We start from the raw sequence: 23,988 nt of genomic DNA, 5'->3' as shown, positions 1-23,988 counted from the left end.
TAAATAATAATAATAATAATAATAATTCGATATAATGAAGGGAACAATAGGACAGGAACGGTAGGCACTATTGTGCTCTTATGCACGCCCCTTATAGATCTATTTCGCAAGCGAATAAATCAGTCCCTTCTGCAGGCAGACGAACGTATCGCGGGAAGACCGTCTCGGCTCATGTTGGTCCGGACCGGACCGCAAAGCCCATCGTCCACAGCCAGCGCGCAACTGATAACTGATTGGCCGGGACCGGCTCGCTGCAGCCCCCGTCCGCCCGGGCCGGGAAGGACCGGCGGGGGCGGGGCGGAGGGGCGGAGCTTGTGTCCCCGCCCCGGAATTCCCCGGAAGACATGACGTCACTCGTCCCCCCGAAGGCTCACATGGCCGCAGCTCCTTCCGTGGCAGCGATGGAGGAAGAGGAGGAGGAAGAAGAGGAAGCGTGGTTGTTGGACTCCCTGAGCCTGTGAGTCGCTTTCCTTGGCCCCGGGGGAGAATGCAGCTTCCATCCTCCCCCAGCGCGATGGGAATTCCACCTCGAAGTCTCTTTTGCGGGCCAGCGGTTGGACAGGCTTTTGCAACCCTTTGCATCTTTGCCCAGGAGGAAGGGGCTCTTGGGGGGTGGGGGGATTGAAGCCCCCCCACAAGCCTACCCTTCCCGCCACTCCTCCTCCCCTCTCCCCCCCCACCGATTTCAATCCCCCATTTTTAAAGGGAATATATCAGGGGTGAAATCCGACAGGTTCTGGAGTAGCGGAAATTTTGAGCAGTTCGGAGAACTGACAAATACCACCTCTGGCTGGCCCCAGAATAGGGTGGGAATGGAGATTTTGCAGTATCCTTCCCCCAGGAGAGGGGAGGGAATGGGGATTTTGCAATATCTTTCCCCTGGGAGTGGAGTGGTAAATGGAAATTTTGCAGTATCCTTCCCCCAGGAGTGGGGAGGGAATGGGGATTTTGCAGTATCTTTCCCCTGGGAGTGGGGTAGTAAATGGACATTTTGCAATATCCTTCCCCCAGGAGTGGGGTGGCAATAGAGATTTTGCAGTATCCTTCCCTACCAAGCCCACCAAGCCACACCCACAGTAAAAAAAATTGGATTTCTTTTTTTTTTTTTTTATAAAAAGTTTTATTTTTACAATCATATCAAATAATTCATCCAATGTACAGTTGTATACAATTAGTCGGGCTTGCCCAGTCACCACCACCCTTTTTAACACTCTTCCCTCTTCTACCTTCTTTTACTTTCCAAACCTTCCTCTCCTTCTCTTATCTACATCCACTCCTCCCTCCACCCTACACCTTCCTTCTCCCTCTACTATCCCTCTTCCTTCCTCTTCTCCTCTTTCCTACCTCCTACTCTCTTTTCTCCTCCCCACCGTTCTAAAATGGTAACTATGCAGACCCGACCCTACATTAATTATATTTCTTCAATAATCCCTGTACATTAACCATCACTCCATCTCTACCAAACCCCCAATTCCCTCCCCTTACCCCCACCCCCACCCCGACTTCCCAGAACAAAATGCAGGGTATCAAAACTAACAATCATAATCCAAAATAATTCCTAAATTATAATCTTTAGTCACACCACACTTAGTCACACTCTCAATTCCCCTCTCCTTCAAAAATATATCTAATACAAAATATTTCCTAAATTTACTCATATGCTATTCGATATATTTTTTTTATCTGATACTTATTTTAAATATAATCAATCCACATTTTCCATTCTAAAATATATTTTTCTAGTATATAGTCTTTCAAGTAAGCGGAGATTTTTGTCATCTCTGCCAGATTTGATACTTTGAGTGTCCATTTGTTGTTTTGTTTTGTCCATTCTTCGATTGTAGGTAATTCTTCTTTCTTCCAATACTGAGCAATCAAAAGTCTTGCGACTGTTATTAAGTTCAAAATCAATTTAGTCTCTATAGCTGTATAGTCCATAATTATTCCTAGTAGAAAGAACTGCGGAGTAAACTTAATCTTCTTTTTCAAAATATTCTGCATGATCCACCAGCCTTTAATCCAAAATACTTTAACTTTTTTACAAGTCCACCATATATGGTAATAAGTAGCATCTTCACAATCGCATCTCCAACATTTAGCAAGATCTAATATGTGTTTCTTGTAAACAGGTAATGTCATTTTTAAATTATTTCAAATAAATAATAAATCTTTACGATCACCAACCTCTGGATTATGTGGAATCGCTAGGACAGCTTAAATCTGCTGCCCAGCGGTTCGGAAAACCCCCTCTTCGGGAAAAAATTTGGATTTCAACACTGGATGGAATATATATAAGTATAAGCTGAATTGAATACATAAAGTGAATACAATTAAAGGGAACATTAGGACAGCAACGGTAGGGATCCTGGTGCTCTTATGCACACCCCTTACAGACCTCTTAGGAATGGGGTGAGGTCTACAGTAGACAGTCTAACGTTAAAGTTTTGGGGGTCTTGGGATGAGACCACAGAGTCAGGTAGTGCATTCCAGGCGTTGACCACTCTGTTGCTGAAGTTGTATTTTCTGCAATTGAGTTTGGAGTTTTTCACTTTAAGTTTGTATCTGTTATGTGCTCCTGTATTGTTGTGGGTTGAAGCTGAAGTAGTCATTGACATTTTAGCCAAGCGGGGTTTTGCTTTCCAAACTGAAGCAATCCCTTTGCAAAAAAATGCAACAATGCAAAACAATGGGAAATGCCACTCTGAGTAAGACCAGGCTGATGGGGTGGGGTGGGGCGGCGGGGTTCGTGTCTGTTCCTGGCTTTGCTCCTTGCATTGATCATTGCTAAATGTCTATGGAGATTCACAGTCATCCAGGTCATCCAGGTCATGGTTGTCCCAAAGGTGCTTTTTTTAAGAGGCAGCTGGACTTTCTGGTTATTTCTTTTGAAGACGTTTGGCTTCTCATTCAAGAAGCTTCTTCAGCTATGATTGGATGGTGGGGAATGGCAGGATTAATTAATCCTTGCTGTTATCATTGGATTGTTAGCCCAATGAATGGGGTGCTTTCCAGGCATCTCCTACCCCCAAAATGCGAACTGCCTCTGGGGCTATGCCTTCTTCCCGACCTCCGGGCCTTTAAGCGTGAGCTCAAGACTTTTTTGTTTCAACGAGCAGCGTTGGCCTAAGAGTAATTTTTAATTGAGTGGTTTTATTTCTTGTTATTTTAATATTCGGCCTTATGGTTTCAGATTTTTAAATTTCAAATATTGTGTTTTAATTTTTCTATATGTCTTTTAACTTGGCTGTAAACCGCCCTGAGTCTTCGGAGAAGGGTGGTATAGAAATGTAAATAATAAATAAATAAATAAATAAATAAATAAAATCTCATTGCCATTGGAGTGGCACAAGCAAATGTCAGTTGCAAACCAGCATTGCATCAACTGCTAACCTTGACTGGCCTTTATCTTGGTCTGTTTTCTGTACTTTCAATCTGGCTCGTTGCCATTTTCATTATGTGCCATAAAGTCGATGTACATAGGCTCTTATCTACCACGTGGTAGATTTTTCTCATAACAGACCAGGTTACATTGTGGCTTATTGGTAGTGTGTGAACTCAGAAAGTGGCTTAATGTGGGGACCAGTTTTAAGGTATTATGTGAGCTCCACTATAGGTAATCCTATGTGAGCTCCACTATAGGTAATCCACTATAGGTAATCCTACAATCACAATAGAAACCAGAATTCCCGTTGCTAATCAAGACAACTGTTAAGCGAGTCTATTTTAGCAAATAGCTGCAATTGCTAACTGAATCACATGATCATTAAGCAAATCAGTGCTTAATGATCATGTGCCATTGCAACGCCAATTGCTAATCCTAAATTGCATTAACAGAGGGATACAATCAAGATCAAGTGAGGTACTAATACCACTCTATAAAGTCTTAATAAGACCACACCTAGAATACTGAATCCAGTTTTGGTCACCACACTATAAAAAAGAATTCTAGAAAAAGTGCAGAGAAGAGCAACCAGGATGATTAGGGGACTTGAGGCTAAAACAAATGAAGAACGGTTACAGGAACTGGGCATGGCTAGTCCAGTGAAGGGAAGGACCAGGGGAGACATGATTGCAGTCTTCCAATATTTGAGGTGTTGCCACAGAGTGGAAGGGGTCAAGCTATTTTCCAAAGCACCAGACAAGGAATAATGGATGGGAACTGATCAAGGAGAGATTCAACCTGGAAATAAGGAGAAATTTTCTGACAGAAGAATCAACCAATGGAACAGAAGTTGCCTTTGGAAGTTGTGGGAGCTTCATCACTGGAAGCTTTCAAGAAGAGATTGGATTGCCATTTGTCAGAAATGGTGTAGGGTCTCCTGCTTTGGCAAGGGGTTGGGCTAGATGACCTACAAGTTCCCTTCCAACTCTGTTAATCTGTTAACGGCTGTAAATTTGGGGACTGGTCATAAGTCCCTTTGTTAGTGCCATTGTCATTTTAAATGGTTGTAAGCCAAGGACTGCCTGGAATTATCTCCCAGCGATGGGTTTTCTGTGTTCCATCCACTGATGGCCTTGCTTATTATTGCGCTCTTCAGGCAACCCCAAGGTTTGCAGGGTCGGGCGACGCTCCCCCTATTTTGGCCTTAAGATGGAGCATTGCTGCCTTCATTGGGACACAGAGTGGGGCAGACCGTTGATCTTTTCCTTTCCCCTTCTTGAATATGTCCTCCCTCTCCCCATTCATCTTGCTTAGATACAACGACCTGCATCTCTTTGAACTCCCCAGGCCCACCAGAGTCATTGAATGGACAGGAGACCAACGTGAGTGACCTTTCATTGCCTTTCAAGGTTTGACTTGGATGAGTTGGGGGCAGCTGTGGTGGGGAGGGTCTCCTGAGGTGTTGTGGTCTGTCAGCAGCCTGCGGAGCTGGCAACGGAGTCAGACAGCGATGAGGCTGAGGAAGAGCGTGGGCCAGTCCTGGAGCCTGGGGAAGGCCCGGATGAGGGCTCTGTGTTGGAGACAGAGGTGGGGTCAGGGCCATCAGGGAGTGATGTGCAGACTCCAAAGCCTCCAGAGGCTGACATAGTGAGACAGAGGAACAGGAAGAACCTGTTCCTAATGCACACATGACAAGAGCTGCCAGAATGCAAGAGCAGCTCAAGCAAAGAGAACGACTCGAGAATAGGGCCAAGAGATGATTGGCCCCTCCCATAAGGCTTAAAACAGACCAGCAACAGCGTTTGGGCTCTTTGCCGGAAAACAACATTGATAGCTTTGTCTTGTTGCATTTATTTCGTATCGGTATCTTCTGAACTTTTGCCAAGAAAGGCCTTTGGCAGTTTGCCTAATTGGACCAAGGTTGGTGATAGGACTGAGGAATTTGTGTTGGGAGGAATTTGCTTTAATTTAGTTGGACTACGCTGAGAATGAGTTAATTCTCAGCTGTTTTAATAAAGTCTGTTTTTACACTGACTGAGTTTCCTACTACCTACTTGGGCCTGGGTCACAACATGAGGAGGGTTTTTTCCCCCCTGAGTTTCACATTTCCATGTCATGGAGAAGGATCGTGATTATCTGCAAGATAACCATCAGTGTCTCTAGTGGAGCAGATCAGGAAACCAACTTTGTGGGAAGGCTGAGTTGAATGTCTATGGAGATTCTCAGTCATCCAGGTCATGGTTGTCCCAAAGGTGCATTTTTTTCAAGAGGCTGCTGAACTTTCTGTTTTTTCATTGAAGACGTTTCACTTCTCATCCAAGAAGCTTCTTCAGCTCTGACTGAAGAAGCTTCAGCTCTCCACCATCCAGTCAGAGCTGAAGAAACTTCTTGGATAAGAAGTGAAATGTCTTCAAAGAAAAGCCAGAACGTCCAGTGCAGGGGTGAAATCCTCCCAGTTCAGACCAGATCGCTCGATCTGGTAGCAATGGCGGCGGGTGGTTCAGAGAACCGATAGCAAAAATCCTTGCCTAGCTGCCCAGCTGAGCCGCGCGATGATCAAAGGTGTTTTTTTTAACTTTTAAAAGCATTTTTTCTTCGGCTGAAAAAATACTTTTTAAAAAAAAGCCTCTAATGATCGCATAGCTCAGCTGGGATCGTCAGAGGCTTTTAAAAGCAATTTTTCTACAATTTTTCAGCCAAAGAGGTTGTAAAAAAAATGCTTTTAAAAGGCTCTGACGATCCCAGCTGAGTTGCCTGATCGTCAGAAGCTTTTAAAGGCAAAAAATAAATGCTTTTAAAACAAAAGCCTCTGACAATCAGGCAACTCAGCTGGGATCGCCACAGCCTTTTAAAAGCATTGTTTTTAAAAGTTAAAAAAAAAAAGTTGGCCACACCCACCCAGTCACATTACCCCCACCACCAAGCCACGCCCACAGAACCGGTAGTAACAAATTTTACATTTCACCACTGGTCCAGAGGCCTCTTGAAAAAGCACCTTTGGGAAATCTGTTGAAAATAATTGCTCCAATGGGGTAGGTAGGGAGAGGGCTTAAAGGAAAAGAAATATGGGTTCTCAGTAAGTACAGATAGTCCTCAACATATGACCAAAATTGGATCCAGCATGACTGTTGCTAAACAAGGCATTGTTGAGTGAGTCGCGCCTGATTGTATGATTTCTTTTGCCAGGGTTGTTAAGTGAATCACAGTAGTTGTTCAGTGAATTTGGCTTCGCCCATTTGCCTAGCTGGCTGGCTGGGAATGTGAGGACAGGCTGCAACTCACCTTTTCAGTGCCGTTGTGACTTCGAATGATTGCTCAATAAATGGTTGTAAGTTGCATTGTAAGTGGGACTGTTTGTCTGTTTAGCAACACTGAGAATGGTTGTGATTTCTCTCTCCAGGCATTTGCGTTGCTGGATACGAGAATGGGAACAAGAACGAAATTCTGCAGCTGCTTCTGCCTCCGAGGCTGCTCGCAAAACAGAATAAGGTAAAGTAGAGATCACGGTGGCAGGGTTGTCTGCAAGCTGGTGGCTCTCTGGGGCAAAAGTGTCTTGTGGAACTCACCTCCACTAGATGTAGGGACTGCTGTTCCCTTAGAGGACCCCAATATCTGGATTTGCATTACAAGGCAGTCCTCGACTTACAACTGCAATGGAGGCCAAAATTTCTGTGGTTGTCTAGATATTTGTTAAGTCAGTTTTGCCCCTTTCTATGATGTTTCTTGCCATGGTTGTTAATTGAATCACTGCAGTTAGTGACAAGGTTGTTAAGTGAATCTGGCTTTCCCCTTGATTTTGCTTGTCAAAAGATTGCAACAGGGGATCACGTAACCTTGGGACGCAGCAATGGACATAAGTATGAACCGGTTGCCAAGCATTTGAATTTTGATCACGTGATCATGGGGAATGCTACAAAGGTGGTAAGTGTGAAAAATGGTTGTAAGGCCCCTTTTTCGGTGCCATTGTAAGTTTGAACGGTTACTAAAGGAATTGTTGTAAATTGAGGACTACCTGTATATAGGAAGTATAAGAAAACAGAAGCACCACCGAAGCTTAGCTGCACCCTAAAGCCTCTTGCCTACCCTGACCCTCTCCAAATCTGAGGGTTACAACTCCCATCATGCTGAATGGTTATTGGACCTGTGATGTTACCCAGGATAGATATAATAGCCGCCATGATCATGTGATCAAAATTTGGGCACTTCATAGTGTGTATTTATGAAAGTTGCAGCATCCACATGATTGCTGTTTGCAACCTTCAAAACTGGTCTCTGAGAGGCAATGTCCATGGAGGAAGCCAGATCCACTTAACACCCAGGCGATTCACTTAACGACGCAGTGATTCCGTTGATCATGGCAAGAAAGGTAAAATTGAACGTGACTCGCTTGTGTTGTGACTTAGGCCCAAGTAATTATTACCAGACATGATCAGTCCTAAACAAACATATTTTATTAGAACAGGTGAGAATTACTTCATTCTCAGCTTAGTCCAAATTAAGTCCAAAACAAAGTCCTTCAGCCTTATCACAAACCTTTGTCTTCTTTGGCACCCTGCCAAAGGCTTTTCTTGGCAAGAACCCCACGAAGTTCAGAAACAGGAGACAAGAAACAATTGTAGCAACATTGCTTTCCTGCAAACAGCCCAAGAGCCTTTGCTACTCTTTTAGAATAGAATAGAATAGAATAGAATAGAATAGAATAGAATAGAATAGAATAGAATAGAATAGAATAGAATAGAATAGAATAGAATAGAATAGAATAGAATAGAATTTTTTATTGGCCAAGTGTGATTGGACACACAAGGAATTTGTCTTGGTGCATATGCTCTCAGTGTACATAAAAGGAAAGATACATTCATCAAGGTACAACATTTACAACACAATTGATGGTCAATATATCAATATAAATCATAAGGATTGCCAGCAACAAGTTATAGTCATACAGTCATAAGTGGAAAGAGATTTGTGATGGGAACTATGAGAAGATTAATAGTAGTGCAGATTCAGTAAATAGTTTGACAGTGTTGATGGAATTATTTGTTTAGCAGAGTGATGGCCTTCGGGGAAAAACTGTTCTTGTGTCTAGTTGTTCTGGTGTGCAGTGCTCTATACCGTCGTTTTGAGGGTAGGAGTTGAAACAGTTTATGTCCTGGATGTGAGGGATCTGCAAATATTTTCACGGCTTTCTTCTTGATTCGTGCAGTATACAGGTCCTCAATGGAAGGCAGGTTTTAAGCCTTATGAGAGGGGCCAATCAGTTCCTGGCCCTACTCCCGAGTCGTCCTTTTTGCTTTAGCTGCTCTTGCCTTCTGGCAGCTCTTCGCATGTGTGCACTAGGAACAGGATCCTCCTGTTCCTCTGCCTCTTTGCTGTCCGCCTCTGGAGGCTCTGGAGTCCGCGCATCGCTCCCAGATAGCCCTGGCCTGATCTCTGCCTCGGACGCAGAGCCCTCGTCCAGGCTTTCCCCTGACTCCAGGACTCACCCATTGTCCTCCCCAGCCTCCTCACTGTCCGACTCCGCTGCCAGCTCCGCAGGCTGCTGGTGGACCACAGCAGCTTGCTTGAATACAAACAGTATAAATCCATCCATTCCCCCGCCATTCAGTTAGAACCAAAGAAGCGTCTTGGATGAGAAGCGAAACATTTTCAAGAAAAAAGCCACACAAGTCCAGTTGCCTTTTGGAAAAGCACCTTTGGGGAAACCTTGCTTAGCAACAGCAGTTGTGGTCCTAAGTCAAGGATTACCTGTACTCAACCATCCCAGTGATCCAACTCTGACTCTGCTTCTCTTTTCCACAATCAGCTGAATGTTACCAGGGAGCTGGGCGCTAGCCAGTAGGATCAACAGTAAGGTGACCAATCGTCCTCCTATAGCGAGGACTGTCCTTCTTTTCTTCTGTCCTTTTGTTCTGTCCTTAAGTTCTGTCCTCTCTCGAAAAGTGTCCTCCTACTTGTCCTCTTTTTCGATATTTGAAGACCAATCTGTAAATCTCCGTATTCGATCGATGCCAAGCCAATCCGTTGCATGTGATGTGACGTATTTGTATTTGACATGACAATTTGTCAAGGCTCGGTACAGTGCAGCGAGACGCAATTATGAGACGCATGCGCTCCGCACAGGAGAATTGTTTTGAGAGAGTGCCCCGTGCACAAGAGTGCGCCGCATGCAAGTGGTTTTGTTTACTTCTTACCGAAACACGACATGGCACACAGGCACGCATTAGACTCACTTCTTTCTCAGTGAATATTCAATCATACACAGGTGAGCACAATAATTCACGTTTTATTAATTCATTATCTATTTAATAATTTCCAAATATGTATAATTTTAGTTACAAGTTTATTCGCTTATGTTATTGTTTCAGTTTTAACAATTAATTGATGGCGTAATATAAATATAAAACGTTATTGTTACAAATGTTTTTTATTATGCATTTATCGTATTACAGTGTATTCTGTATTATTGTTGCAATGAATAAAATGTTTCTTTTATTTTTGATATATTTTTTTTCTTCAATTTATTTGTGTCCTCCTTCTCATTGTAAAAAAGTTGGTCACCTTATCAACAGGGAATAGGCAGTGCAAATGTTAACTTTTCCCTTTATATATATATTTTTTAAAAAAGGATTGTAGCCAATGTTATCTTGCTGTTTTGGTCTGTTTTGTTTTCTTTCGATATGATGAGTGGATCCTTGGATTTTTTTGTTTTTGTTTTTGCAGGGCTTATGTCCGGAGAGAGATTTCAAAGTTGAAAGGGGTGGAATCTCTGATCGTCCCATCTACAGACTCAAACATGTCCCAGGAACCAGGTAGGAGGTTAAGGGCCTTGTTGAGGACTTAAGTTGAGTTAAGAAGGCCTTAAAGGAGAAGCAAAAACTATTATTTGAAAGAAACATTACTGGCCCATTGACAGCTGACTGGAGCACTGATCTCTGGGCCAGAGATAACAGTGTCCTTGTCTTTATAATTTTTTTTTTTGACAATGCTTTTCATTAGTTCCTCATATAAAATACAAAAATACAAAAGCAAATAATAGGAAAAAATAGGAGAGGGAGAAAAGGGAAGAGAAAAGTGTAGAGAAAGGAAAAAAGAAAGAAAAGCCATTAACTTCCTTTGGTGCAGGAGAATAAGAAGTGACGCTGAACCTCAACTTTTTACTTTTACATAGTAGCATAAACTAGCCAAGGGACATGGTGGCTCAGTGGGTAAGACGCTGAGCTTGTCGATCGAAAGGTCGGCAGTTCAGTGGTTCAAATCCCTAGTGCCACATAACGGGGTGAGCTCCCGTTACTTGTCCCAGCTTCTGCCAACCTAGTGGTTTGAAAGCACATAAAAAATGCAAGTAGAAAAATAGGGACCATCTTTGGTGGAAGGTAACAGTGTTCCATCCGCCTTTGGCATTTGGTCATGCCAGCCACATGACCATGGAGACGTCTTCGGACAGCCTGGCTCTTCAGCTTTGAAACAGAGATGAGCACCGCCCCCTAGGGTCACGAACGACTAGCACATATGTGCGAGGGAACCTTTACCTTATAAACTAGCCATTTCTGTAACAACACATCTATCTAATCAGTAAAACTCAAAATCAAAGTTTTATTTTTTTTCCACCTCAAGCACAAAGTCCAGAAGCGGATTCCAAAATAGAAACAAAAGTATTTTTTTTTTCCTTGATCAAAGCAGTTACTGTATTTTTTGGAGCATAAGACGCAAAAAGAGGGTGAAAATCTGAGTGCGTCTTATACTCCGAATGTAGCCCCGCCCAGCTTCTCAAACGGAGGTTTCAGAGGCTGAAAAAAAGCATCAGAAACAGAGTTTAGAAAAAAAAAACCAAACGCAGCTTCAGAAAAGAAGCTCCCAAACAGAGCTTCAAAGGCTTTTTTTCTGAAGCTCTGTTTCAGAGGCTTTCAGAGCCAGAAAAAAGTTTTTTTTGAAACAGAGTTTCAGAGGCAGAAAAAAAAGCCAAAAAAAGCAAAGCACAGAGCTCACAACCAAGGAACCTGTTGCTAAAATTCACCTCTGGGAACAGCTGATTGGGGGTATTCCAGGTGGCCAATCCACCTGCCAATCAGCTTTTTTCTTATTTTTCTCCCCAAAAACTAAGGTAAAGTCACAGGTAAACAACAGTTCATTTAGTAACCCGATGTTACAACGGCAATGAAAAAAGTGACTTAGGATTGTTTTTCACACGTCTTCATGATCACGTGACTAAAATTCAGATGCTTGGCAATTGACTCATGTTTATGACGGTTGCAGTGTCCTAAGGCAGTGATGGCTAGCCTTTTTGCCATCGCGTGCCAAAAGCGGGGGGAGCGGGGGAGTTGTGTGTGTGTGCCCCGCCCCTCCATGCATGCACGCGCAACCCCCCCATGCTCCCCCCGCTTTTGGCACGTGATGGCTCGGTGGGCCCAGTAGGCCCATTTTTCACCCTCCCCAGGCTCCAGAGGCTTTCTTGGAGCCTGGGGAAGGAAAAAACGGCCTTCCCCACTCTCCTGGAGGCTCTCCAGAGCCTGGAAACCCGGAGCCCATTGCCCAACTTCTGGTGGGCCCGGAAGGCCCATTTTTCGCCCTCCCCAGGCTCCAGAGGCTTTCTATGAGCCTAGGGAGGACCAAAACGGCCTTTCCCACATCCCGAAGGCCCTCCAGAGGCCGAAAACAGCCCATTGCTGACTTCGGTGGGCCTGGAAGGCCTATTTTTCGCCCTCCCCAGGCTCCGGAGGCTTTCTATGAGCCTGGGGAGGACAAAAACGGCCTTCCCCACACCCCCAGAGGCCGAAAACAGCCCAACTTCCGGAAGGCCCCAAAATCAGCTGGCCAGCGCGCGCATATGCACTGGAGCTGAGCTAGGGCAAAGCTTGCATGTCCACAGATACGGCTCCATGTGCCACCTGTGGCACGCGTGCCATAGGTTCGCCATCACGGTCCTAGAGGCATGTATGATCACCTTTTGCGACCTTCTGACAAGCAAGGGGGAAGCCAGATTCACTTAACAGTCGTTTTACTACCTTAATAACTGCAGTGATTCACTTAACAGCTGTGGCAGGAAAGGTCGTAAAAGAGGGAAAAATTCACTTAACGTGTTTTCATTTAGCAACAGAAGTCTCGGTTTCAGTCGTAGTTGTAAGATGAGGTCTGCTGTTACTAATCTCAAGCAAGAAACGTGTCGGTTACATTGCCATAGAAGTTTTGATAAAGCGTACAGAGATATAAGGACTTCAAGGTTGCCTCAGTTACAGCACATTCCTTCTGGGTGTCTTATCTGTTTTCCTCATACTCATCCTGGTTCAAGGATACCTAGCATGAATCTCCATGGCCCTCTGTGAATTCAATAGTCACCTCAAATCTTTCTGAGGCCTCTTCAGAAGGTCACCAATTTCTCATGTTTCAGGGGACAGAAGTGAGTCATTATAAAACAGATAAGTTGCTTTCCCACTGTTCTGAACAGAAAGCTTAGGTTAATTTGAAATTGTCGCCACGTTCACATATTTCTGAAAAATATTGGCCCTAGTGACTCTCTGCTGCATCATTGCCTTTGGAATTCATTGCCACAAGATCTGAGGATTGTTAAAGCTTGGATGGCTTTGAGAGAGATGCAACCAAGGAAAACCTGTGTTGGATCTTAGTGGGATGGTGTGCTTTATTGTGTTCAGACTACAGCTGTTCCCACAACATCCTGATCCACCAACTCAGTTTAGACTTGTTTATAGCAACGTTTCCCAACCTCACAAACTTTTAAGACAGATGGACTTCAACTTCCAGAATTCTGGGGGTTGAAGTCCACCCATCTTAAAGTGGACCTTTTGTGTAATGGAGAGGGAATTATCTTCACCGCTCTGTTTCTTCTTGATTTGTGTTTTCAGTTTGTTGGTAACCAGTGGGCCACCGGACAATGCACTGCAAGTTTGGCGTATTGAACCAGATGAAACAGGTGTGCATCCAATAAACTACACTACTTCCCAACTGGGTTTCAACTTTAGGACAGCCAGAGCCCACTCACAGTTTGCAGGGACAAGGATGAAAAGTTTTCTCGCTCCCACAATTTAATTAGTTGCTCTTCTAAAGAAGACACCCGAGTCCTTTTCCATAATGTAAATTCTTCACAACTGTTAGCATAAACCAGTGTTAGAAACTTGAAAATGAGTGGACTTCAATTCCCAGAATATTCCAGGTAGCCATGAGACACACTGGCACAAACAATGCGAATTCCGTGAATTTTGAAGGAATTTCTAGGTTGGTGAAATTGAATGAAAGCTACCTTTAAAAAGAAAACAAACACCTTCCCGAAAGAAGTTTTACAGATTACAGATTAACAGAGCTGGAAGGGACCTTGTAGGTCATCTAGTCCAACCCCCTGCTCTGTTTTGATGATACAAACAGAGCAGTGGTGAAATGGAAAATTTGTTACTACGGGTTCTGTGGCTGTGGCTTGGTGGGGGCAGTAATGTGACTGGATGGGCGTGGCCAACCTTTTTTTGTTTTACTTTTAAAAGCATTTTTCTACAACCTCTTCGGCCGAAGAGATTGTAAAAAAATGCTTTTTAAAAGGCTCCTCTGATGATCCCAGCTGAGTTGCCTGATCATCAGAGGGTTTTCTTTTCTTTTAAAAGCATTTTTTTTTTTGCCTTTTGATCCCAGCTGAGCCGGGCAATCATCAGAGGTTTTTTTTTTTTTACTTTTAAAAGCATTTTTTCAGCCGAAGGAAAAAATGCTTTTAAAAGTAAAAAAAAACCTCTGATGATTGCCCAGCTCAGCTGGGCATGTGGGGGGGGGGAGGGATTTTTGCTACTAGTTCTCCGAACCATCCACCGCCATCGCTACCGGATTGGGCAGTCCGGTTCGAACCGGGAGCATTTCACATCTGAAACAGAGGTTTGATAATCTTCGCACATCTCTGACATCTTTGCCCTTCTACTCCTTCGAAGACACAAAAGAAAGAAGGAATTGCTTTTCTTCTAACCTTCCCCTTATAATTTTTGACTTAGAGATAAAGGTGCAGCTCACCAATCCTCAGAGTTTTGCACTTTCTTGATGCCAGTATGATTTCAGCCAGACACCCAGTAAAATACCCAGGAGAAACAGGCTGAGTTACGATTTCTAAACGGAGAGAAATTGGATAAAAGTGATGCTTTGGAAACTACAGGCAGTTTTTATACTTACAACCGTTTGTTCAGCGACCATTCAATGTTACAATGGCACTGAAAAAAGTGATTTACAACCACTCCTCGCACTTATGGCCATCGCAGCATCCTCAAAGTCATGTGATCCAAATTTGGATGCTTGCCGGCTGGTGTGTATTCATAACAGTTGCGGTGTCCACAAAGTGATTGTCATTTTGCGACTTTGCCAGACAGCTTCCGACAAACAAAGTCAATGAGGGGGAAGCTGGATTTGCTTAATGACCATGTGATTCGCTTAACAATTGCAGTGATTTGCTTAACAATCATTGCAAAATTATCATAAAATTGAGCGTATCTCACGGAACAGCCATTTTCCTGAGCAAGGGAAGTTGGGGTCCCCAATTAGGTTCGTAAGTAGAGGACTACTTATAATGGAAATGAAGTCTTGTGGAGATTTTTATTTCTTCCTCTCCTCTCCTCTAGATATGATTAAGCTACTGAGTGTCATCTCTCCCACAAAGACAGAAGATACTTACTGGTCCAAAATTGCAACCAGCTGTGCCAAACCGGCCTGCGTCCTCCACGGGCAAAGAATCTGCAATCTCCAAATGACGGAAATTGAATCAGAGAAAAGTCCTTGGGTGGCTGGTAGGCAGTTTGTTTGAAAACCCTCTTCAAAATCCTTTCTTAGGAAGAGAGCTTCCCAAAGGGTTAGAAATAGAGAGAGATACTGGTTTTTTTCCCCCCTCTTATTTCTGCTCCTCTTTTCGCTTTTTGATCTCAAATTAAATTCAAGGAAACAGGAAGGGGATTTATAAATGTGTGATTTATAGATTTATTTATGTATTTGATTCTTATCCCACCTTTATTACTTTATACGTAACTCATGAGAACAAACTTACTTTCTCCTATTTTCCCCACAACAATCCTTTGAGGTGGATTGGGCTGAGAGAGAGTGACTAGGCCAAAATCATCCGTCCGACTTTTCTGCCTAAGGCAGGACTAGAACCAGAGAGGGTATTCAGCCGGTTTGGACCAGTTCGCTCGAACTGGTAGCAGAATTGGGCCTACCCGCCCGGGCTTTATGCCATCCTACTTAGGCACATTTTTGAGTCCGGGCGCATGCGCAGAAGGCACGCACACAAGCAAACCGCATGTGCCGAAGGTAAGCGCACGAAGCAGGACAAACCAGTAGTTAACATAATGAGAAACCCACTAGAACTCAGAGTTTCTTGGTGATTGGCCCAAAGACATCCAGGCGGTTTTCTCACCTAATGTGGAACTTGAATTCACAGCCTCCTGGTGAGTGCCCAAAAGTCACCCAGCTGGCTTTCATGCCTAAAGAGAGACTAACCCATCGTCTCCTCATGATTGGCTCAAAGTTAGCTTTTGGGGGGAGGCATCATTTGAACTCCAGTTTCTCGTGGCAGAATTCTCTCCCACAACCCAACTCAATTCTTTCTTCTTTCCTCCTCCAGCCTCTGCCAGCCCTGATAAAATCGCCAGTCTGGACTTCTTGGATGAAGCCACCGCTGTAGTGTGTGGTGCCAAAGGGCAGCTGTTCCTTGTGGATTTCCGGCAACAGCAGGGGATTCTGGGAGCTCTCGAGGAGGCTCGGACCCCTTGGGCCCAGACAGAGGGGCTGAGCTGGTGTGCAGGAGTCGGCTCTGGAGAGACGCCACTGATTGCCCGTCTCTCCTCAGGTGGCCTCGTTGTGTTGACGGACCTCAGACACCCTTCCAGCCCCCTGAAAGTGGCCCAATGCTGCGTTCCCATCCCTAATCTCTGTGGGACAGAGTTCCTGTCCATCAGCTTGGCTCCTGTACTGGCCGACAACCTGGCAGTGTCAGGTAAGCTGTAATGGTTCTTAACCTTTGCAATGCCGCTTGCTGCCATCATCCTTATGGAGCTACAGCAGGGGTGAAATTCAGTTGATTCTATCTAGCTCGGGCGAACTGGTAGCGGCGGCTGCAGGAGGCTCCGCCCACCCACACGGATGTCATGACGCTGCTTTTTTGTGACATTTTAAGCCTCTGTGCATGCACAGAAGGCTTTGTGCATGCATGGGTGACGGCGTGCGTAAGCAAAGTGAGCTTGTGCTCAATCCATGCACATTTGCAAACCGGTAGGGAAGGTAAGTGAATTTCACCCCTGAGCTTCAGGGGTGGTTGGTATGCAGACCAATTTGCAGAGGGGCTCAGCTGGGTTATGTCACCTCAACTTCCTTCCCCTATTGTCCCCATAAGAACAACCCCATGTGGTGGGTTGGACTGGGAGAGGGGGACTGGTCCAAGATCACCCAACTGGCTTTCACGCCTAAGGTGGGACTAGAATTCACAGTCCCCTGGTAATTGGTCCAAAGTCCACCTGGCTTTCATGCCTAATGCAGAACTAGAAGTCACTGTCTCCTGGTTTCTAAGCCAGCACCTTAAGCCACGGGGATCAAACTTGTGGCATCATGTTGCTGTCACGAGATATTTCGCGACGGTTTTTCCCTTCGCGGAGCTGGGGTGGGTATGGCCTACATATGATGCATCCAGCCCATGGGCCGCCATTTTAACACCTCTGCTTTAACCAATAGACCAAATGCTGCCTTCTGTAGCTTTTTTTCCATAACCCTCTTTCATAAAGAACACATTTTTTTTCCACACCATTTTTCGCTTATGTGCCACCCCCAACTTCAACCCACCTCTCTGTCTCTCTTGCACCATTCCAATAAAGCATTTGACCCAGATTGTGGGAGGCACTAAGCTGACTCTGTAAACCCCTTAGAGAGGACTGTAAAGCACTGTGAAGCGGTATGTACCTAATTTTTCAGACTATAAGATGCACTCCCCCCCCAAAAGAGGGTGAAAATTTGGGTGCGTCTTATACATCAAGTGTAGCCCTGCCCACCCACCGGTCCCCACCCTTCTGCTTCTGTGCCAGAGGTGGGTTTCAGCAGGTTCTGGCCAGTTCTGGAGAACCAGTAGTAAAAATTCTGACTGGCCCCACCCCCATCTATTCTCTGCTTCCTGAGTCCCAGCTGATTGGGAGGAAATGGGGATTTTGCAGTAACCTTCCCTTGGAGTGGAGAGGGAATGGAGATTTTACAGTATCCTTCCCCTGCCACGCCCACCAACCCGTGCCAGCAACCCATACCACACCCATAGAACCAGTAGTAAAAATTTTTGAACTCATCACTGCTCCGCGCCCTCTCAAATGGAACTTTTGAAGGCTGCAAACAGAGAGCCTCTCAAACAGCCTCCAAAAGCTTCGTTTGAGAGGCTGCCTTTGCAAAGAGAAGCTCCTGGGCAAACGGAATTTTTGGAGCTTTTGGAGGCTGGAAATGCAGCCTCTCAAACGGAGAGCCTCTCAAGCAGAATTTTTTTTCTTTTCTTATTTTCCTCCCCCACCCCCCCACCCCAAAAAAGATAAGGTGCGTCTTATACTCTGGAGCATCTTATACTCCGAAAAATACGGTAAGTCAAAGCGCTATTGCTATTTACTTGCGTTTCTCATTTCTTCAAGGTTTTGACGCGACCGTTCAGCTCTACAACACACAGGACTGGGACTCCTCAGGGCAGGAAGCCAAGCCGGTGTTCATTCACAAAGGACACATCTTCGGCACCCCAGGCAAGGAGGGGGGCAGTCCGGTGGTCACCACCCACACTTGGCACCCTTGGAAGCCCCAGACATTACTTTCGGCTGCAAGCGATGGATCGCTGCACGTATGGGACTGGTCTGACCCTCGAGCAAGCGAGCCAGTTTGACACCCTCTGTCCCCCCCTTCCCTTGGAGACTGCCCTCCAAGGTCCCCTGCAATCTCCACCCTTCATAGCACATCCTGGAGTCTCTGGATCTAATGAGATTTGGGAATAACCTTGGGAGACAGACAGAAGAGCTGCAGACTAACTGACAGTCAGATAAGAGGTAGTTGAGCCTGCAGCAGGAATGAGGATGTGCAAAGCATCTCAAGAGGGACCCTACTCTAGTTTCTTGGACTGTAAAAGCGAGGGGGGGGTGTCAGAGATGTTGTTACCTTGCAAGAAGCTTTTAATGTAACCTTAAAAGAAAGAAAGAAAAGGCAATATTTCTGGGTATGCCTCTTGTTTGGAGTACCTCACAAAGCTGACCTCAGTCTTGCAGAACTGAAAATACAACAATCCCTGTCCCATCCCTCTTTACAGTCCAAGAAACTAAGGAGGGTCAAAATAGATCAAGAGAGACCACTCTTAACAGAGGGGGAGGGATATGACATCATCTATCCAATCTACAACACAGTCCTTTCAACAATTCCAAGAAGGCTCCACACCCATTTGTACCACTCAGGTGACCCTGATGACACAGATAAAACCTCCAGGTGACCTTAATGCCTCCCTAAAAGAATGCAAATGACCAGCTGTCTGCAAGGAGTGTAAATCCTTCCATTCCCCAACATTCAGTCAGAGCTGAAGAAGCTTCTTGGATGGAGCAGCGAAACGTCTTCGAAGAAAAACCAGAAAGTCGAGTTGCCTCTTGAAGAAAAAAAAAATCAGCTTTGGGACATTCCGTTTGAGATAGCTAAGATTCCCCAAACTTAACTGGTACTATAAGCTAGATAGGTTCTCATGCAAATGATTTCTTCGAGTGAATTGGATCCTAGGAGAATTGGATCCCTTTTGTGCATCTTCTCCTCTCACTTTGGAAAGCTGTAGAAGGAAAACACAATGTTTATTTTTGATTTTCTTTAATTAAGCAAAAGCCGAAAGAAGAAACAATAAAAGCAATAAAAAAAAAGATAGGGCCAACAATAGAAAAAAAGGAGGTCTATATACATATATCTATGGATGATATGTTTCCGACGCTGGAGACCAAGACGCGGAATCCATTTTTGCTGTCCACCAAATTCAATTCTCAGGTGTGCCCTTCCACTTGCATCCTAGATGTAGCAAGTCAACAAAGGGAGAGAAAGAATTTCATTTCTCAATACGGTAAAAGGCCATCGTTTCTCTGTCCAAGATACGGGGAGAAACGGTGCACAAGTTTCTCAATGCTGTGGTCACTCAGGAGCACCACAAGTGTCTCAGAGATGAACAACGGATTAAAAAACCGAGTGTACGCCAAGACAAGGCCAAGGAACAGGCAGAAGGCAAACAGCAACATCATCAGAATTTTGGCTGCCATCCATAACCATCGCAGAACCTTCCTTTCCTTTGACCCGTCCCGAGCCACTCCCACCAGCCTGGCTTCCACGAGTTCATGCATCAGGATGCCCGTTGGCACCTGGTTCTCCTGGTCCAGCCGCATAAACGTGGCCTGTTGCACGCAGAGATCCTGTTGGTTCTGCAGGTCTTTGATGCGGTTCCTCAGGTGTTCTCTGGCTTTCTGAATAGCCATGACTTTCTCCTTCAGTTGGCCGGATTGGGTTTTCTCCGCACGGTAGTTGTGCTCCATCTCGGACAGTTTATCCTCCAGGTTACGCAGGTACTTTTGAACTTCTGACGGAAGGTTCCGCATCTCCTTGAGGTCATTCTCGTGAGTAGGTTTCTCGTTTTTGAAGACGGCCACTTGGCTGGTGACCTCGTGCATTTCCTGGTTGAGGTCGTTGTTGACTTTCGCCAAAGATTTGTTTTGCAGCGCTAATTCGTGGATCGCCATGTTGACGTGATCCAAACTTTCTCTGATGTCCTCCACAGTTTTCTGAAGGTGTTCCATGGTGGACTTAAGGTGATTCACTGTCTCCCGAAGACACTTCTGCTGCTCTTTGATGTATTCCTTTTCTTTGAGGAACTCCTGGTTCTCGGAGTCCAGGATGGTTACGTTCTCTCTCAGCTCCTCTACCTGGAGACGGAGATTCCGATTGGTTGCCGAGAGATCCTCCAGTGACATTGTCTGTTTTTTCTGATCTTGCCCCTTATTTAAATAAATACTAAATAAAATAATTTTTGAGTCGCTTTTCGTCCGATCCAGGTATTTTGAAATAGGTTTTATAGTGCTGCGGTACAAAAGAATCAACAATGCCAGAAATGTTGACATTTGCCATGGCAACCTCCAGCCAATGAGGTTAGGAGAAGCCCACGATGTCATTAAGAATGGCTGCTTTGGTTTGGAGATGGAGTTTGGAAAAAACCAACAATCATCTGATTTCCTACACATCAGGGCCTGGGCCTTTAATTCATTAGTAAATTATTAAACAGGTTTTTGCAAGTGAGACATGCATTAACTTCAACCAAATCTAGTCCATCTGAATTGCTTTGTGTAGGCTTTGTTACAAGCCGGCTCTATCATGCTGAATGAGGAATTCTGGGAATTGGAGTCCACAGGTCGTAAAGAGCCATAGTTGCCTACCTCTGACCTAGAGAAACCCCTAAAGATGGCTGACTAGGAACAGTCCTACAAATCCAATACCAACCATCTTTAGGGGTTTCTGTAGATCAGGGGTAAGCAACTATGGTCCTTTTGTGATCTGTGGACTTCAAGTCCCAGAATTCTTGGAACCAGCATGGGAGTTGAGTTCAATTTTGGGAGTTGAAGTCCACAAGTCGTAAAGTGGGGTGGGGGCATAATTTTCCACTCTGAGTCTAGGTTGTAAGTCGTCAAGTCGAAATATGAGTCCCATTTCCAACAAAAGTTGCCTTTGAGATACACAAGAAACATTATCTGTATCGAGAAAAGAAGTAAAGGTCCAGACATCCGTCTGTTTCGAGGACAGTTTGGTGATGGCAGGACGATACACAGCCAAAAAAGTAGTCCAGCAATCTGTCAGCTGCAAATTTGGAGGATAAAGCTACAAGGTTGGAGGATATATTACGAAGAAAATTATCCTTCTAACATAGTTGGTGATCATGGTGTAAAAAACAAAAACAAAAAACCAAGCAGGTCCAGTCAAGGTCTCTGAAAAGGCACAGGAGATTCTCCTTGAAACAGTGTAGTTTGTGATAAGAGTCTTCGGTGGGGCTTAGGTCATAGTTTTTTGTTTTCTGTGTGAAGGAAAAAACAAGAATTTAAGAGACAATGAATAAAACAAGTAACTCTATTGACCTATAGGGGATCGTCTGAGACAAGAGTGTCAGGCGTAAATTCAACAGCAGGACTTCAGACGGTTGTAGGTCAGAGGTGGTTTTCAGCGGGTTCTGACCAGTTCTGCAGAATGGTAGCGGAAATTTTGAGTAGTTGGGAGAACCAGTAAATGCCACCTCTGGCTGGCCCCGTCCCCATTTATTCTCTGCCTCCCGTCCCAGCTGATCGGGAGGAAATGGGGATTTTGCAGTAATTTTCCCCTGGAGTGGGGAGGGAATGGAGATTTTACAGCATCCTTCCCCTGCCACGCCCACCAAGCCACGCCTACAGAACCGGTAGTGAAAAATTTTGAATCCCACCACTGTTGTAGATGGTAGGTGTCACTCCAAAGGTACTTCCAAATAGCACAGTCTAGGGAGGAAGTCTTCTAGAACACACAGTGACCTGAAAAGAATGGAATAGAACAGAATGAATGAGCTGGAAGGGACCTTGGAGGTCTTCTAGTCCAGCCCTCTGCTCAAGCAGGAGAACCTATAGTATTTCACATGAGAAAAGTAGACAGGAAGATTGAAATACAAACATCTAGCCAGTCACAAGGACCAAGTGACTAGCTTGAAGTAGCTTCTACTAGACCTAAGGTTGAACAGTCCAATCCATGCCAGGTGGCTCTGCACTGCAGCCTTCAGAATGGAAGACAGGTAGTCCTCTACTTACAACGGTTCATTTAGTGACCGTTCAGAGTTACGACGGCACTGAAAAAAGTGACTTGTGACCGTTTTTCACAGTTACAATCTTTGTAGCATCCCCTACATGAACATGGGATCGAAATTTAGATGCTTGGCAACTGGTTCATATTTATGATGGTTGCAATGTCCCGGGGTCATGTGATCCCCTTTTGTAACCTTGTGACAAGCAAAGGCAATGGGGAAGCCGGATTCACTTAACAACCATGGCAAGAAAGGTCGTAAAATGGGGAGAAATTCACTTAACAGATGTCTCAATAACAAAAATTTTGGCCTCAATTTTGGTCATAAATCGAGGACTACCTGTAGTGAATCCAGGATTTAATTCCTCAAACTTTCTACACGGGAGAATAGTATTTGAAGAAGGTCTGTACTTGTATATACACCCAAGCTGGTCCAATCCAAAAAGTGCAGCTTCTTGCAAATATTTAACAAGAGAGAAAAAAAATCACCGCAGAGAACCCTTCCACACAAGTGCACCTAACACAATTTGCAATTTGAGGTGGGTCAGAAACTCAGTCAGGAAAAAACCTGAAATATAATTTGTGTTAGGGAAAATTTAGCGAATGATTGTTTTTTCTTCTGAACTATACCTTGTGTTTGTTCTGGGAAGTCAGGGGAGGAGGGGTGGTTTTGGAGGAGGGGAGGGATGGAGTGGGGAGGGGAAAAAGGGGTGAAAATTTTTGTAAAAACTTTTTCAATTAAAAAAAAAGAAAAGAAAAAAAATCCATTATGTCTGGATGCAATCTCATTTTTTTAAAAAACCCAGATCTAACTTTTGTCCACTTCATATAAAGTAATACCATATTTTTTGGAGTATAAGTCGCTCCGGAGTATAAGCTGCATCTTAGCTTTTGGGGAGGGAAAAAAAAAAATCTGCCTCTGCCTATCAGGCATTCCTCTGGCTAGTGTCCTTAGCCTGGTCAGTTGCAGCACATTAGTTTGCTGGTTGTGAGCACGTGCGCTCCAGATTGGGGCTGATACGCAGCTTCAAAAAGACAGCTGATCGTCGGAGGGAGCTCCATTGAGTCAAGCAAGCGAAGCATGGAAGCGGTAAGACAAGGCAGCAGCTGTTCTGGGTTGCCATTTTGGGCTGCGCTTGTCATGTTTTCAGCCTCCAAATGCTCCATTTGAGAGCTGTTCAGGGCTGTGGGGATCGCCCAAGCACATCACCACTGACCACTGCCCGAAAAGGCGATGCACAGAGGCCAAAAATGGGTTGTGCGGAGGCCTAAAACACGGTGCGCAGAGGCCGAAAACGCGATGTGCAGAGGCGGCAATCAGCGGCGATGTGCTTTGGCAATCCCGGCAGACTGGAAACGGCTCTCAAACAGAGAGTTTGGAGGCTGAAAACATGACAAGCGCAGCCCAAAAACGCAAGCCATTGTCTTTGGCAATCTCTGCAGCCAGGAAGAGGACGCAGGGAAGCTGAAGGGTGGGGGCTACATTCGGAGTATAAGATGCACCCAAATTTTCAACCTCTTTTTTTTGCAGGGGAAGTGCATCTTGTACTCCAAAAAATATGGTATATTGGTGGATGAATTCGGACTCATCCAACTCAGCAAAAGAATGATCCTTATCTAATAATTAAAGACTCGAGAGATTGTTTTGTTTAGAGAGGAAACAACTGTCTTTATCACAAGGTCACAATTCTACTGTCTGGTTTGTACAAGGCTACGGGCCATTCTGGAAGACTCTTCTGAACGGCTAGCATCGCTTGCTTGCTCCCTGGATCCATTTTCAGCCTACTCTTGAGATTTTATGAAAA

At 44.7% G+C, this 23,988-nt stretch overlaps 1 protein-coding gene across 1 annotated transcript; it reads left to right on the top strand.

The window, feature by feature from the left end:
• The first annotated feature begins 355 nt into the window (after positions 1 to 355).
• On the top strand, positions 356 to 20,409 carry WDR73 (WD repeat domain 73). The gene is made up of 8 exons (XM_058186088.1): positions 356 to 457; positions 4,697 to 4,764; positions 6,783 to 6,871; positions 10,103 to 10,191; positions 13,240 to 13,307; positions 14,980 to 15,144; positions 15,975 to 16,346; positions 18,007 to 20,409. Exons 1-8 carry the CDS (start codon positions 375 to 377, stop codon positions 18,246 to 18,248), a joined length of 1,176 nt encoding a protein of 391 aa, XP_058042071.1. The 5' UTR covers positions 356 to 374; the 3' UTR covers positions 18,249 to 20,409.
• Positions 20,410 to 23,988: the final 3,579 nt, after the last annotated feature.

This window comes from Ahaetulla prasina, chromosome 5 (assembly GCF_028640845.1).
Source record: "Ahaetulla prasina isolate Xishuangbanna chromosome 5, ASM2864084v1, whole genome shotgun sequence".
Lineage (NCBI taxonomy): Eukaryota > Metazoa > Chordata > Lepidosauria > Squamata > Colubridae > Ahaetulla > Ahaetulla prasina.
Note: the sequence above shows the minus strand (reverse complement) of the source record. Positions and strands in the feature narration are given on the sequence as shown.